This window comes from Argiope bruennichi, chromosome X2 (assembly GCF_947563725.1).
Source record: "Argiope bruennichi chromosome X2, qqArgBrue1.1, whole genome shotgun sequence".
In the NCBI taxonomy this organism is placed as follows: domain Eukaryota; kingdom Metazoa; phylum Arthropoda; class Arachnida; order Araneae; family Araneidae; genus Argiope; species Argiope bruennichi.
The window spans coordinates 1294441-1311705 of NC_079163.1; the positions used below are offsets into that span (position 1 = coordinate 1294441).

The 17265-nt window shown below is 32.1% G+C and overlaps 1 protein-coding gene across 2 annotated transcripts in view; it reads left to right on the forward strand.

Moving 5' to 3' along the window:
* The window catches only part of LOC129960511 (DNA excision repair protein ERCC-6-like), a 193959-nt gene that overhangs the window by 123559 nt on the left and 53135 nt on the right, over positions 1-17265 (forward strand). For both annotated transcript variants that reach the window (XM_056073988.1, XM_056073987.1), the window contains 2 exons: positions 16751-16969; positions 17053-17163. In XM_056073988.1, coding sequence (XP_055929963.1) covers positions 16751-16969; positions 17053-17163 — 330 coding nt within the window. The remainder of the gene's footprint in view (positions 1-16750; positions 16970-17052; positions 17164-17265) is intronic.

Here is a 17265-nt window from a genome sequence, read left to right on the forward strand (position 1 = left end):
CGGCAGAAAAGAAACGGGAAGACATTTTAACCGCGGAAATTCAGTCGGAATTAATTAATGGTGAAAGAAGCTTAATATCAACCCTTTACAATACGTTGATATTTGTGTGGACAATAGAGAACTGAAAACCCTAGTTGACTCAGGTGCTATGATACCAGTTTTAAATTTTAAATATGTGTCAAGTGAACAAAACGAAAAAGGAAAGATCATTTTAAAAAGTGCATTTGGAGAAAGGATTAGCGCTACCCTTTCGAGTTTTCAAATATCATTAAAAGATAAAACAACCAAGGATTTTCCAGGCCTATTGAGATAGTTGCAGCTATTACGGATAGAATTCAAGAGCAGTTCATCCTCCCCCCACCCTCTGTATTAAACTTATTGGGAGAAAGCATAAACCACAGCCGCACCCAAAACTCGTCTGAATTAGAGGCTCCGATGGAAGAGAGCTTTGATGAATTTATAATTTATTGTGGAGTTAGTCAGAGTTGGGAACAACCGAGCGGAAATGAAAGCGATTCTTTGGATAAGAAAAACAAAATTAATGCATTGAAAGAAGAACAAAGAAAATGTTATACTTTGCAGTCAGTAAGAAAAAATGTATCGCTTGGAAAAGGAAACTTTTTTATGAATGATGAATTAATATTCCACCGGGATAAAATATTAGGCGAAAAAGTGAGTCAGTTGGTTTTGCCCAAAAATAAGAGACAGCAAGTTCTTAAATTAGCACATGAATCAATTTTCGGATGCCATATGGGATTAAAAAAGACTAGTGAAAGAATTAAATACAGTTTTTATTGGCCGAATGTGACAGATGATATTAAAAACTTTTGAAAATCCTGTAAAGAATGCCAGTTGAGGAGTCCGGAAAAAATGATAGATAAAATTCCTATTACTCCTGTTCTCCGTCCGGAATTGCCATTTGAGATAGTAAATATAGACCTAATAGGACCCATTGAACCCCCTTCTGCTCGTCGGTATAAGTATGTATTGTGTCTAATGGACCAGCATTCTCGATGGCCGGAGGCTATCCCTCTTCGTTCGTTAACGGCTAAAGCTACGTGTGATGCGTTATTGGAGATATTCATGCGAACTGGAATACCCAATGTTATTGCAAGTGATAATGGAACGAACTTTATTTCTAAGTTAACTCAGGAATTCATGAAAAGATTAGGTTGTTCTCCCAGATTTACGACGCCTAACCATCTAGCTGGGAATGGCCTTATAGAAAGATATAATAGGGTGTTCAAAAATTCACTCCATCACATTATCAGAACTGATCCGAGTAATTGGGGTAAATACATTCCGTATATACTTTTTGCGTACAGGGAAGTTCCTAACTGTACGACGGGTGTTTCGCCATTCAAGTTGATGTATGGACGTGAAGCACGAGGACCTCTCAGTGTTCTAAAATCGAGCTGGTGTGGTGATATTGCCATTCCGTTAAACATGGAGAAATCAGTTGTGGATTATTTACAGGAGCAAAAAATAAACTTCGAAAGAGCTGCAGAGGAAGCATCTCTCATCGCATCTGGTAAACAGCAGGCATATGCAGAATATTTTAACCGCCGAACCGCTTCTAGGGAATTTAAGCCAGGTGACCAAGTTTATTTATTAATACCTGATTCATCGAACAAATTGTATGCCCGTTGGACTGGTCCTGGAGAAGTTATCGAGCATTGCCCTCCACATTCATATAAAGTAAAACTTAGCGATGGAAAAATTCGGCATTGTCATGCGAATAAAATTCGGAAGTACTATCCAAGAATTAATGCTGTAGGCATAATCTTTGAAGATGATGCAGACTTTGGAGAAGTTTATTCATCCCCCAGTTATAAAAATGTATATTACTGGAAAGAGATATTTGATAAAGTGGATTTGCGACATCTTTCTGAGGAAGTGAAATGTCAAATCTTATAAATCTGAACTTAATGCGGAATCATCATTCAATATTTACCGGACAAGTTAGAGTTGCAAAGGTTGGTCATCACAAGGTAAAATTAGAGGACGATAAAGAAAGGAAAAAACCTTACGTGTACAGGATTCCTGAAGCGCTGAAACCTCAAATAGACTCCCAAATCGAAGAACTTCTAAAACTAGATCTAATCGAAGAGAGCTCAGCTGACATTGCTTATCCTATAGTCTGTGTAAACAAGAAGGATGGATCTATCAGGATGTGCGTGGATTATCGAGCTTTGAATGCAGCTACTAAAACCGACGATTTCCCCATGGAAGACGCAACGGAATTAATATATTCCATAGGACAGACAAATGTGATTAGTGTGTTAGATCTTTTGAAGGGGTACTATTCGCTTCCCATGGAAGAAGATTCGCGGGATTATACATCTTTTAAGACCCATAGAGCACAATATCGTTTTAAGGTAATGCCTTTTGGGCTGAAAAATGCAGCTGCAACTTTTCAAAGGGAAATGAACAAAGCATTGTCGCCATACAGAGAATTTTGCCGTGCTTATATTGATGACATTGCTATATTCTCCAATGATATTCCCTCTCACTTGAAACACCTTCATTTGGTGCTAGATAGATTGGAAGAGCTGCAATTCACTGTTAATCTTTCAAAGTGTGCTTTCGCGACACTTGAAAGATTAATAGCGATATATAATTGGCTCAGAAAAGCATCAAGCTGATCCAGCTAAGTTAGAAATGATCTCTCGTTTGCCCGTACCTGAAACCAAGAAACAACTACGTCGTGCTTTTGGCCTGTTCAACTATTATCGTGATTATGTTGCGAATTTCGCCGAGATTGCCTTTCCATTAACGGAACTAACAAAGAAAAGAAGCCCTGATGTGTTGCCATGGTGTGAAATGCATAGTGTTGCTTTTGAAAAACTAAAAGCAGCATTGTTACACTCTCCTACTCTACACACCCCGAATATGAGCAAACCCTTTGTGATTCATTGTGATGCCTCGTCAATCGGGATTGGCTCGTGTTTATCACAGACTGTTGATGGAAAAATGTGCCTTATCGCTTATGCAAGTCAAAAATTAAACAAAAGCCAACAATCTTGGTCGACAATCGAACGGGAAGCATTTGCTATAGTTTGGAGCTTGAAAAAGTTTGAAACTCTTGTGTTTGGATCCGAGATCCACATTTTTACCAATCATAACCCACTTCCTTATCTGACCAAGTGCGCTCCTCAGTCATCTCGACTACAAAGGTGGGTATTTGCCTTGCAGAGATTCAACATAACATTAAAACATTGCCCTGGTTCTAAAAGGCCGTATGCTGATGCTCTGTCACGTTTATTACCAAAATAGACTGAAAAACATTTTTTTAGTACTAATATCATTTTTCTGTTTTATATATCAATATGGGATTAATGACTATAAAATAATAATAATTTCTGCTTGATATTTATATATATTTGTTTTAATGTGTTTTTTTTTTTATTATCATATTCTTAATATGTTGAATAATTGGTATTCGCAAGTTTGGTTAAGAGTATAATGTACAAAACTATTTGAAATAGGATTAGTTACAGGAATATAACTTTTTCTAGTGTTTGTTATAAATTTTCATTCAGCATATTTGAAATATCATATATATTCAGTTCAATATTCAGTTATATTTGAAATATCATTTGAGTAATGTTTATCAAGTGAAATCCTTTCTTAATTATGCATTAATGTTTACTAAGTGATTATATTCATTATAAATTTGTGTTTATTAGTTGATAAGTGATTATATACATTATTAAGTATATATTAATGTATATTAACTGATAAGTGAGTTTCTTATTATCAAGATGGTATTTATATTCAATTGTGCATTTCTAATTTTACCTCATTACTTTCTTAAATGTTTGTTAGTAATTAGTTATTCATTCGAGTTAACTCTGCATTTGTGTTTATTTTTATTCGGATAATTTGATGTTATTAGATACGTTTTAAAATCCAATTCATAATTTTAATCCAGAGGTATGTTTATGCTTTCATATAAACACTGCTCTTACGTTGGGGGTGTAGTGATTGGATTTTGAAGCGTTAGGAAATAAACGTTCATAGATGGTGCTAGACAACTAGCGCGAGTGTAATTGAAAGAGTGATGTCATTCGAATGTTGCTATTGGAGAAGAAGGAGTTACTGAGCAGAGTAACTCGAACGAATCTGCAATAAGTTTGTTGTTGAGTTTTCTATTTGCCTATTTATTCAAAGCACTCACGAACCAGCCACGACAAAAAAACCTGATTATATTCGTCTGCCAAGTAATTTTGTCTCTTTTAACCTTCCCCTTTAAAACATTTGTTAAGGGGGCTGCTATTACAGAAAATTCTTTTACGTAGTGAGCCTAATATCCAGCTAAATCCAGAAAAATTCTAATATGCGTTTTTGTAGTGGGACTGGGAAAATCTAATACTGCCTTGATTTCGGGTTCCGCGGGAGTTTGTACTCCCCCACCCACGATATATCCACAATATTTGGTGTGGTTTTAGGCAAATTTGCACTTAGACGGCTTATTAATTAAATTTGCGTTACCTGCAAGCTTTAAGACTTCCTCTATGTGTTTCAAATTATTCTTCCGATTCTGCGAATAGATCGCAATGTCATCTAAATATGGGACGGCGAAGCTTTCACAGTTTTCTAACACCTGCGACATGAGCTTACCAAAGAAATATGGGGTTCCGAAATTTGTTACAAAAGCGGCATAACATTGTGCCTGCTTACTAAGGGGAATTCAGCAGTACCTGTTTCTTAAGTCAATTACCGTAACGAACTTTGCGGTGGGCATTCTTTCGACACGCTCTTCTATATTTGATAAAGGGAAATATTGCGTTCGCACAATAGAGTTCAAACGTCTGTAATCTGTATATGGACGAGAGTCTTTTACCGGACATTCCACGAAAATCATCGGTGAAGTGTGATCGGATTGACCGATTTCAATAATTTTTAAATCCAACATTCTTCTAATTTCAGTTTTAAGAATCTCAGTCTGACGCTGAGAGGTGCGATACAGTTTCGACCTAACTGGTTCATTACTAACTAATTCTAGGTCGTGTTCTACTAAGTGCGTTTTTTCTGGCTCATTTAAAAGAACCTTTTGATAACGGCTTAACAATTTTCGCAATTCGTCGATCTCTAATGAACTGAATCTTTCTTCTAGAGCGCTATCCTTAGTTATCCCCTCAAATCATGCACATCATTTTTAAAGCTAGTATTCTTTTTCCTAAATGTAATGTCCTTAGAATCATGTAGAGATTCATTGCAAGATGAAATTTTATTACTGTCAACAAGAACAATTGTGCCATTTGCATCTTATTTTATTAGTTGGGACGGTTCATTTTCTTCTGCGAATCCAGATATTGTTCCTAATTCTTCATTAATTACTGATTTTGAAGGCGAGTTCTCGAGAGTTTTTCTTCTGTATGAATTAGTAATTCTTCAACAGAGTGGATTACTGTTTCAGAGGGTTTCTTGATTAATTTGACAGATTGCGATCAAACCCATTTCCTCGGAACTCTTATCAGTTAACATATCCTTAGCATTCACTATAGATGGTTGGGTTGTCTCTTGCTAGGTGCCTTGGCTACTCGTAACTACCGCATTCAAATTCGTGGTTTGTTTTTGTTTCGATATCAGATTCGCGGTTCCGTTGCCTAACAGATAAACTCCACTGTCTAAACTTGAGTCAATGATAGTGGCTTTTGTGACAGTGCGTCCAAAAGCAGAGCTCTGAAACTTTATTCTTGCAAGAGGAAAGCAAGTAAATTTACGTCTTATGGTTACTTTACCCAGATGGTTTCTCCTGTAAAATCTTCGGAGCGAGATGGTTTCTACTGAAAACATCAATCGTTGCGCCGGTATCTCTCAAAATCGACATCATTTCATTATTTACGAGAACCTTACTCATTTGAGGAGATACTAAGACTTCCGCATTTTCAGTTGCCTCTACACAATTTACGAACTCAATCGGTCCACTTTTCCTTAATTGTGGGCAATTCAGCCTTAAATGTTCTGTAGAGTGCAAGTATAACAAGCTGCTACTGTTCTTCTTTCAAAATTTTCCCTCCTCTAGTTTCCTTTGGGAGTGATCTTTTTCAGAAACTGGGGTTCAGATTTCTCTACGGTTTTCTTTTTAATTTCCTTCTTCGGCTATGCTAATGATTTCCGCTTGGGAATTTTAACATTATTCTGTTAATTTTTTTTATTAGCATTATTGTTATTTTTTTTTTTTTTTTACTAACGGAATTATTTAACACATTTCTGTTAATTCTAACATTATTCTGTTTTTCCTGACTGATTCGTATTGGTCTATTTTTCCTACTAATTCTAACGGGTCCACCAACGTCCCTCACTTGGTACGCGACGTTTAATGTGATCAGGATCATTAGATTTTTTAAATTTTAAAATTTTCCAATCTAACCAACCTTCTAAATTGTTTGAGTTCGGATTTATTTCCATAATGCGTCGGGGTTTTTCTGACTCTGAGTGAATTTTAATCAAAAGGTTTCCGGTTTTATTTTAAACTTATCTAGCAAAACTTCCTTTACGTTGCAATAATCCTGCATTTCTTCTTCCGGCTCTTTAATGATAATTTGCCATATCTTATGGCAAAGGTGAAATAAGTTGTGGCACCCATTCTATGTCCTCAAGTTTTGCCATGCGCTCAAATAAAGTCAGATATAAAGAAATATCGGTGACTTGCGCATCAAATTTTTGTATAAGATATTTTAGGTCGGCTCGGTCTTTACTATTTTCACTTCGGTTCGAAGCTACACTAACCGTTCCCGTGGCATTTGTTATTTTTAATTTCTCTAATTCGTACGCCCGTTCTTCTTTAACTATAGCTTCAGCATTTTCTTCAGCTTCAGCTACTCTAGCCGTAGTCCTTTCTTCAGCGGTTTCGCGTTCCTGAATGATAACTTCTGACTGATTTTTAACAAATTCCTCTTCAAAATCTGGAGAACCCTTAATTTTCCTGAATATGTTTCTTACTCTATCAGCAAGGCTAATTTCGATCCCTGATTCTTGAGCTAACGTAGTCAAATCTGCCTTCCTAAATCTCGCTATGAAAGCAATTTTCTCTCTCTTCCTCTTTTTTAAATGAAATATTAAATTTAACAGTTGTCTATGAAACAATCTATATTACCAATTTCAAAAGAAAAACAACTTAAATATCATTAAATCTGATTTTTTACGTTAATTTTCTACATATATTGCATTTTTAAATTTACTTTCTTAATCAACTAGTCAAAAATACACAGCTTCATTCAAAAACAAAAAAACAAAAATCACTTTCTCCGAATTTGCATGAAAATATTATTCTATTAATTTCAATTGTTAAACATAATAAATAATTTCTCAATAGAATTTTGCTTAAACTCAATACTACTATCACCGAAACAAAAATATTCTTAGCCACATGAATTTTTGAACTTAGTACTCAAATCCACAGTACAATCAAACAGTTTTGTAAAGCTCAGCAATGATCAATAAATACACAATTAATCTACAAATCCAAATTTAGATCTTAAATTTAATTACACTTCAGGGCATAAGAATTTCCTAAATTTTTAGAAATAATTTTTTACTATATTTTTTTTTAAAAAAAACTGATAATTGCCTTTGAATGTAGAAAATAAACAAGCATACCGTTTTGTAAACTGCTGGGTATTGTGCTAACTTCCTTGGGGCTGGTTTCTTTGAAGAGTTGGATGATCTGGGCTTCTTCTTCTTGCGTGCAGCCGACAAACCGTTCGGTATCGGAACATTTGCGCTCGGTAAATCATTCCCTACCTCTGTTGCATCGTAGGTTTACTGGGATTTGGACCTTTGGCAAGAAAACTTGGCGCGGGTGACGGTTTTTAGTTTTCCATAGCTGCATTTCCGGTCGGGCTAATTGGTGATAATGGAATGGCGATAATTTTTGTAAAAATTTTATTTGATCTTTCATTTATGAGATCTTGTACATACATTTATGTTATTCATATATCTTGCAATAAATGATAATTAATTCTATTATTAATAGAAAAGTAAGACTGTTTTTATCAGAAAAATAAATAGCGGAATGAAATGCATTTAAAAAGAAGTAAGATATAGGAGAATCTATAGCTGTTTTATTTACTAATATTTGAACAATCTCATATTTCTGAATGAATTTTCTTCAAAATCGCTATTATCTTTACTCATAAAAGGGAAAAAATGTATGTGTATGTATATATATTACAATAGTTTACTTAACAACATTTATGTTTTTTAATCTCAATAGTACTCATGTTTTATGTCATAAAGTAAAATTGTCTTAACATTTATTGAAATTAAATTCGTAATGGAAAAGAAATTTTAGTAAAAAAAAAAAAAAAATGTACATAAGTGGATTAATTTGAACATAGGATTCTGCCAATTATCTGCCAGTTTTATATTATAGATATAAAGAATTCTTTGCCTTTTCTTTCAATACATTAGTTTGGAAAAACCTACTTTTGTTTATTTCAACTCCCTTTTTTGTTAAATATTCTTTTAAAAAATATTTTAAATCATGTAAATTCTATTTACAAAATCAATTCTGCTTTTATGCAAAGAAATGTCTTATATCTGATAAATAATTATGTTTTACAAAAAAAGATAAAGAAAATAGATGCCTAAAGAGAACATTTTCACATACGAAATTTGAATACTATATCTTGGGAAGAATAGGATATCTAATACACAGGGAATTGAATTTTTAGGCTACGACAAAACATAAGTTTTGACTTCAAATTCAGGTTTTAGTGATACAACTATATCAATTAACAACAACAACAAAAAATCTAATGTAATTGGCCAGTTAATAGAATGATTAGTGCGTTCCACATCATTTTATAGATTTTGTTTCCTTCGTAATTATATTTATTGGTTTAGAAAAAAAATTAGTTTGATATTGCTTACTTTAATAGGAATATTTTCAAAATAGTAGAAATAAGGGAAGTTTGTCATATTTGAATCACCAAAATAGTTTTTAATGAAATGTGACAGAAAAATAATTTCAATAAAGGAAAAACACTAAATTGTTTGTAGTTTATTTACTTTTAAAAATGTAATAAACACTCTGAGAAATACGCTTTAATGTAGAAAAAAATATAGCCTATTAAAATCGTTTCATCGGATCAATTAAAGAAAATGATTCCACAAATTACATCACTAATTTTTTTAAGCTCAATAATGGAAAATAGGTTTTGATTTTCAAGCTCATATCAGCATATAAAATCTGAACTCAAGTTTGATATTTTATGAACGATATCATTTCCTTTTTTATTCGTTTGTTCCTCAAGATATAAAAGAATACAGACTTAATTTTTCTATTGATTGGTGGCTTTTTATATTAATTATTATCTTTTTGCTTTAGACTTTTCCAATTTCAATTAATGATAATGTTTATAACTGCTTTCTGAGAGCTACAATAGACCTCTTCAAATTCAGATAATAATTTTAATTCCAATTTAAGCCCTTTTTGGAGGACCTCTCCCCTCCAAAAAAAGAATAACCTAACCTTATCTTTAAAGTATTTGAATAAAATTATACTATAATATGTACTAAACTGTGGTCAATAAAATTTACTCTCAAAGGATTTAACATGCTTAATTTCAAGCGGTTGAAATTCTATCTTTCCTTTGATAAAACATAGCATTTATTAACTTTCATTACATTTAAAAAAAATAGAATGATATTCTATTAATTAAAGTGCTTAAAAATTGGTTCCAAATTAACACCTTCAACACCTATGCAAAATTACTTTAACTTAATAATGCTTGATCATATGCGATTGAGTTCATGTGACATGAGGACTGGCTTTTTGAGTTAGTCACCAAAGATTTATCAAATATCTATTGATAAAGTTAATTCATTTCTTAGTTCAGATATAGTGCCAATAAAAATTAACTGAATCTATCGTTACCATACAATATACTTTTGTAGAAAATGAGACCAACTCAAGGACTTCTAAAAACGGCAGTTGTAACATATGAACAGAAAACTGCGAGTGATGATGAATTTCTTACACGAAAAATTGTCTTCACTTTTCCAAACTTGAAATTTTTTCAAATTACTGTTTCTATCTAGATTAAAGCAACATTCGTCTCTCCAAGTAACATTTTTCAGAAAAAAAGAGTTTTGATTTTGCATTGCAACAAAAACAATGCTTTTCTTGCTGAGTATTCCAGTAAGTCTCTGAGATGGTTTAAATGTTCAGTTCCCCAAGTTTCTCTTCCCTTCTTTATAAAGACGATAGTGCAACTGCCGAAGACTGAAAATGAACAACGTTATTATTATCACATTTTTTTAAAGCCATAATGACTTGATGATGTACTAATTGCATTCCGAAATAAACGCTTTCTTCCACATTTGTGGCCAGTCCTTCGAAATTTAAAACTAAGCATATACCTACAAATGTTCTTGATAGAAATGTGAAATTTTGTATAGATGAAAATAAGAATCAATATTTACTAATTCACTCTTGAAATTATGATGGATATAAAAAAATTTAATTTTCGCAATTTTTGTACAATTGCCTATCTTATTTAATAAAATTTTGTAATTCAAAGTATGTTTAGATGCAATATTTTTTTTAAAAAAAGTGACTTTAGAAACCATGTTTACATAGTTGTGAAATTAGTTTTTATCTTAAGGCCTAATATTTAAATATTTACCATTGTAATTTCAATTTTGATTACGATAAAGGTCCAATCTATATAAATCTATACTTTTAGCAAGAAATTCAGGGGCGATAAAAACAAAAGAACGAATAAAATATAAAGTAATACATTTTATTTTTAGCTTTCTTTTGTGCATAGATTTAAGACAAATTGAAAATTAGTAATATATCATTGGCAGCGCTTTTAAGAAAATAGGCAGAAATTTGCTACTACATTACTTGCGAATAAAAGTTAAGCTCATGATACTGTATTTGAGAATTAAGCGTTTTAATGTAGCACGTTTAGAGGTTGCATTTAAATTAATTATCAACATTTTCTTATTGAAAATGTTGTTTTTTTTCTCCTGAGAATTAACCAGCAGCTGTTTTTAAAATTATTAATATGATTCCTATCATTTATTTTAACCAGCCAAAAAGCTTATTTTTTTGCAAAAAAAAAAAAAAAAAAAAAAAAAAAAACCACCCTTATTTGAACAGCTTTAACGTAAAAAATACATTAACTCATTTCAAGTATCAGTTTGTGGAATGTATATAAATAAAAGCATACATACATATAGAAAGAACTAAACATTATTGATATCCATTTAAATTTGAATTTAAAGCCTTTCTATGTATTTTTTTTCTTCATTTTGTTAAATAAAGTAAAACCATAAGAGATATAAAGATTAAATCCTCATAAAACTAAAAATTATAATTCATTTTATTAGATTAAATTTGTATTATGCACATCAGAATTATAATTTTTATAAATGTCTTCCGTGTGGGAAAATTATAAACGTATTCCTTTTAATAAATACATTTTCAAAGCAAATTTCTCACACTTTATATTTATTATATTCAACACTCGTTTGAAACGTGGTAAGGGTCATCAGCATTTTTCTCAAGGAAGTTTCGTTTCGTTATCAGAGACAAGGAGTATCTTTCTCATTCATAGTGAGTTGATTACCATTTGGCGTACATTGTAAGATCGCCAAATCTTACATGCAAAGATAAAGTTTATAATGTGGTAGTCTTTCTTGACACTTGAGCGGAAAGGGGGAAATTTGTCGAGCGCAAGTACCATAGAACCTCCCAGTCGGCCACAACAAATCCTGTCGATACTGCTACGTTCAGTGGTGATGGGGTTCTATGGAACCACTGAACGTAGCAGTATCGACAGGATTTGTTGTGGCCGACTGGGATGATCTGGGCTGGTTGCTTTCGCAGGTTCCTTCCAACATAGGCACTTTAGAGGTTTCTTGGACTAGAAATCTTCCAGATCCGGAAAGCAAGTTCAGTTATCTATTGGCAGATACAGCGCAAATTCCTATATGAAACTTCATCCAACCTAAATGTTATAACAGCTTTCTCAGACTAGAAATCTTCTGGGTCCGAAATGCAAGTCCAATGATAGATACTGCGTAATGTTCCATCCTTTACCGCTGCCACCAATTAATATAAGGCTGTAATATCTTGATCAAGGTCGCTCACATAAGAAAATAACGTAACAAAATAATTCACTTATTTACAGCCCTATATATTTACAAAGAAGTACTTGTTCTCATCTAGGTTAATATTATTTACAAAAATCAAGTAACAGTTGAATCACGAAATAGTTCCTCGATCAAATCGAAGAATAAGTCACCTAAAAACCGCTAACTGGCTGTTAGCTCTAAACGGCTACTCCAGGGCAGCTCCAAAAATCCATTGATCTTTATCGGATGGATCCTAACACAAAAATTTGAATCATGCGGAACTTCTCAAACAATCAGATACAACTATCCGCACTCCGCAGTCTCTCCGAACTGTCCTTCGAAGACCCTTCCTCTGAAAACGGCGTTTCAGAGTTCCGCGGTGTGACAAAGTGGTCACGAGCACTTCCGCATGACAATTTGGAATAATTATTTTAATTTGTAAGTTTAGGGAAAGATTAAATTTTATTGATCTAGTTTGGAAAAGCGCAATAAAGCTTTAACGTCATAAAATTTGGTATAATTTTTAGGTTTGAACTTTTAAGATATAATTATTAATTTAAAATAATATTTAGATTATTTATGGGGTAAATAGAACTTTAATGGAATTACGTGGCACGTACCTTTTTCTATGGTGACTGAATTAGCTGTTTTAGACTATTTATTTTCGAAAAATTCCAGAAAAAAATTTTTTTACGTGTGTAGCTCATCGTAGCTATCTAAGGCCGAAACAGGAATAATTTTGATATTTTAATCCACCAGATTGATAACAGAGTTAGTGAATTCTCAGTCTTTTTATTGAAAGAAAGTTGACTTCTTTCAAGCGGCGGACTTTTCATCAGCATCATTTGCGTTTCTTCCTATACAAGACGATGCATCAGCTCAACTCAAACCCTCTAAATTATGTTATGGTCGAGGAAATGGCCAGACAAGGAGGGTCACATGAAAGCGGGAGAACTAGTTCTGAATGTACTTGGAGGAGCGCTTCAGATCATTATCCTTTTGGAAATTGAAGCCACGACCAAGAGAATTGCATATGTTACGGTCAAAGCCCGAAATTGGCCAGTTCGCGAACTGGCCAACGTTGCTGTAAACTTACCGGCCAATGTCCGATCTTTTCTTGATTTCGGGCTTTGGTCAACCAATTCGCGAAGTGGCTTGGAAAGATTGGCCAAAGTAGGAAGAAAGAAATCAAGAGCAGATTGTTTTACACACTGTTAAAAATGAAGTATTTAAAAATGAGTACTTCTCTGTACTGTTTTTTTTTAAGTACAATTGTTTCAGAAACGAGTTGTAATATAAGTGACACCTCTAAATTAAAAATAAACTTGTAATATATAAAAAATATGATCTCGTGTTATTCTGTTCTCATATTAAAGCCATAATAGAAATTATTCAGTGAACGTATATACTGTAACAACGTGATAGTGTGAAGATTAGATTTGCGCCCGTCAAAATGAACGAATTATATCTTGAACAAAGGCGTTGCGTATCGTGTATGAATACAAAGGCAAATAGAGTATTCAGTTTTCAATTGCCTTTAAGGGTGATCCTTAGTCTTTTTCTGCTCCATGGACCTAATGTTAAAGATCCCAGATCACATTGTCTCTCGAAATATCGCCTCAAAAAATATGAAATTTTTTTGCAAAGACAAATAACAAATATAAGGGCTAATTAAAACAAATATGAAGGAAAAATAGTTTTGTTATTAATATCATTTAAAGACATTTCTTTGTTGGCGCCATCTGTCGAATTTTACCTACAACATGACTTTATTTATATTTTATACATAAATGTCATTATATTTATTTACCACTAGCCGCCTTTGGCGACCAGCCGGTTCGCCAGTATTAATGATCGCTAAAATTTTCAATTAATGTAATTTGTTCTCTTAGTAGCTTTTTCTGCAAAATATTTTTGAGCTTCATATTTTGGTAGTTATATGATTCAGTCATACTTTTATGTACGCCTTAAACAGTTCTGTTCATTGTACTACTTTCTCTAATGTCCTGTCAGTATCCATAAAATTTCTATGTTAAATTAAAGTGGAAATTTTAAGCTGCAATCAATATAAAAGCTTTTTATATTGAAGCTAACCATATCTTTTTTTAAATATGAAAATTAAAATCAGAGTCCTTTGGCAGTGAAATTATAAGTGCACTGCAGAATAATTTATATAATATATTAAAGAATTATTCAGCAAAAATTTCTCTGATTCATTGTAAAATTAATTTTTTACTTTCAATAGATTTAAATGATGCTAATAAAAATATTTTATTTTAATTCAGTCAATAAATGAACTTATGAAAAAATTACGAATTTTAAATTTTACACAGTCCTTTGGTCCCAAGGAATCATATTCTGTGAAATATTCTTGACACTTCAACTTTTAAATAAATAAATAAACGTCCCTATCTTCTGCTATGAATCTGACCGATTTATGGAGTTTCTATGCATCAGTTTTAGAACAATCAACATTTTCATAATCACAGGCCAATCACTGTCGAGAAATCCGGGCAGAAGATAAGCGTATCTTCATTGTGACAGTCGGTGAAGTAGTCTAACAATCTCCTGTTTTTATAGAAGAGTGATATTGAAATTTCATAAATCAGTCAGTTTTAGGGATTGATTTAGTTGGTTGGAGTTCAAAATTTTTTATTTAAAATATTGGTGTCTCAAGAATATTTTGTTAAATATGATTCAAAGGGCAAAGAACCTATGTAAAAATTTAAAATTCTTGATTCATCGGAGCATTTATTGACTAAAGTTATATTAAATATAATTATTTATTTCCTTTAAACCATTTTGTTAGCGAATGTATGCCCCAAATTAGCTGAGGGTCGCTGATTAGAATGATTATAAGTATATTAAACTATGTTTGCCTTAAATTAAATTGTTTTATTGAATTAATTATATAGGTATTGTCAAAGCTCATAGAAAACCTTTCCTCCTTTTACTTTTCAGAAAATATCTTATTTCATTTTTTTTTTTATACAGACACTTGCCGAAAATTACAATTTTATTTATTAAATTAGTAATAATTTTATTTATTAAATCAATAATAGTTGATTTATTTTTTAATTTTGTTCTGTATTATTTTCTGGTTATAGCGACAAAACGCCGAAATTACGCTTTATTTTTAATTAAAAATTTTAAAAAGTCGCTCCACGGTGTACATTTCCGACCTCCAAGATATATATATGCCAAATTTGATAACTGTATGTCAAACGGTTTGGACTGTAGAGCGCCAACACACACACACACACATATTGAGCTTTATTTACGAGTACAGATTATCACATCAGGATTTGGCCAAGGATTCCCGGCCACTTCGCAAAATGGCCAGCCAAAGTAGAAAATACAATATTAATTGCAAGTATTTCGGACTTTGGCCACACCTCTTAGCCAGTTCGCGAATTGGCCAACCAATTTGCAGCCAATTCGCGAACTGGCCGTATTTCGGGCTTTGGCCGTAACATATACATACGGACATATTGTGTTCGCTAGGATGTTTTCACAGTAAACCTTATCAAGACGAAAACCCTTTATTATCAAGAAAATAGGAAATTTATTTGAATAAAACGTTATATAGAAACGTCCTAAAATAAAACTGGTGGATAAAAAAAGACATCCTTCCAAATGTGATGAACTTTCATATTTTTCAAACCTATATTCATTATTACTGTAGTTATTTGTAATAAGGTTTTCAGTACATTAAAAAACACGGGATTGTCAATTAATTTCGACTCTGAAATTTAAAATATGTTCTTATAACACTGGAAAAAAATGCGTTCCAAAAACATTTTCTTGAGACACTTTTTTGACTGGTACTATACATTTTCGTTTTGAAGACATCATTCTTTTCAAGTTAGTATCCATTTTTACTGATATAATGTATTTAATAATAAAAGCAATTAATAATTTGTGTTTCCAGCCTCAGCAAATATAATATGTTTTCATAATTTAATCTAACCGTCAGGCTTTGCTTCTTATTGTTGTTTTTATAACACAAGAATCAAATTTAACTATACTGCTCCTCCCAAAAAAAGTTTATAAAAATATGGATTTATAAGCTACTTATTTAATTCTTTTTGCATGTGTCTCTGTATGTGTAAAGTTTGTTACTTCAAATAAATTTGCAGGGAAAAAAAAAATCTGTAAATTTCTTTGAATATCTTTTTACATTTCATTCATATGTTATCAAACTTTTGTCAATTATTAATTAGCTAAATGTGGAGTTAAGATTTTTAACTATGAATATTTTATTAATTTTTCTTCTTTATTAATGTTGTGAACTTATTTTTGCGTTTTCTTGTATGTAATCTCCTGGGATCGTTGTTTTAATGTCTGTCTTTTATATCTTCATAACATTGCTGAAGGCCCATTCTGCTTTTTGTTGATGCTATGTCTTTAATGCATATTTTGTTAAGATTCATTTAAGGATGTGCTTAATTTAATTTCAAGTACTGCTAACCAAATGAGATTGCATAAAAATGTTTGAATATTGATCAGAAATAACTGTTTGCTCTATACTTGAGAGTTAAACCATGGCAAATAAGAGAATCAGATATCTAAATAAAAATGAAGTACTTTTTGGAAGTTATAGACTTTAATTTGTTTTGAATTATTTAATGAATTCCACTTTTTGATATAGGTTTTTGTTGGTTTGGTTAATCTTAGGAAGATTTGTAATCATCCTGATATATTTGATGGTGGTCCAAAAATATTTAAAGATACTGATATAAGTCAACTATCAGAAGAAGAACATTACGGGTATTACAAAAGATCGGGCAAAATGATTGTTGTTGAAGCTTTGCTGCGGTTATGGCACAAACAAGGTCACAGAGTTCTTTTGTTTACTCAGAGTAGACAGGTAAAAAAAATTAACTTATATTAATGTGTATTTGTATTTAAATTAGTGTTTTCCATCATAATAATTATTTTGATATTTTGCAGATGTTGCAAATTTTTGAAATTTTTGTTAAAAGCAAAAACTATACCTACATGAAAATGGATGGTTCCACTTCAATTTCATCCCGACAACCTGCAGTGGAAAAGTTTAATTCTGTGAGTGCATTAAAATTTCTGTAGGCAATATATATATATAATATAGATATATTTTAAAGTTATCGTATCTAGTGTAAAGTACTATATTGTGAATTCCAACTT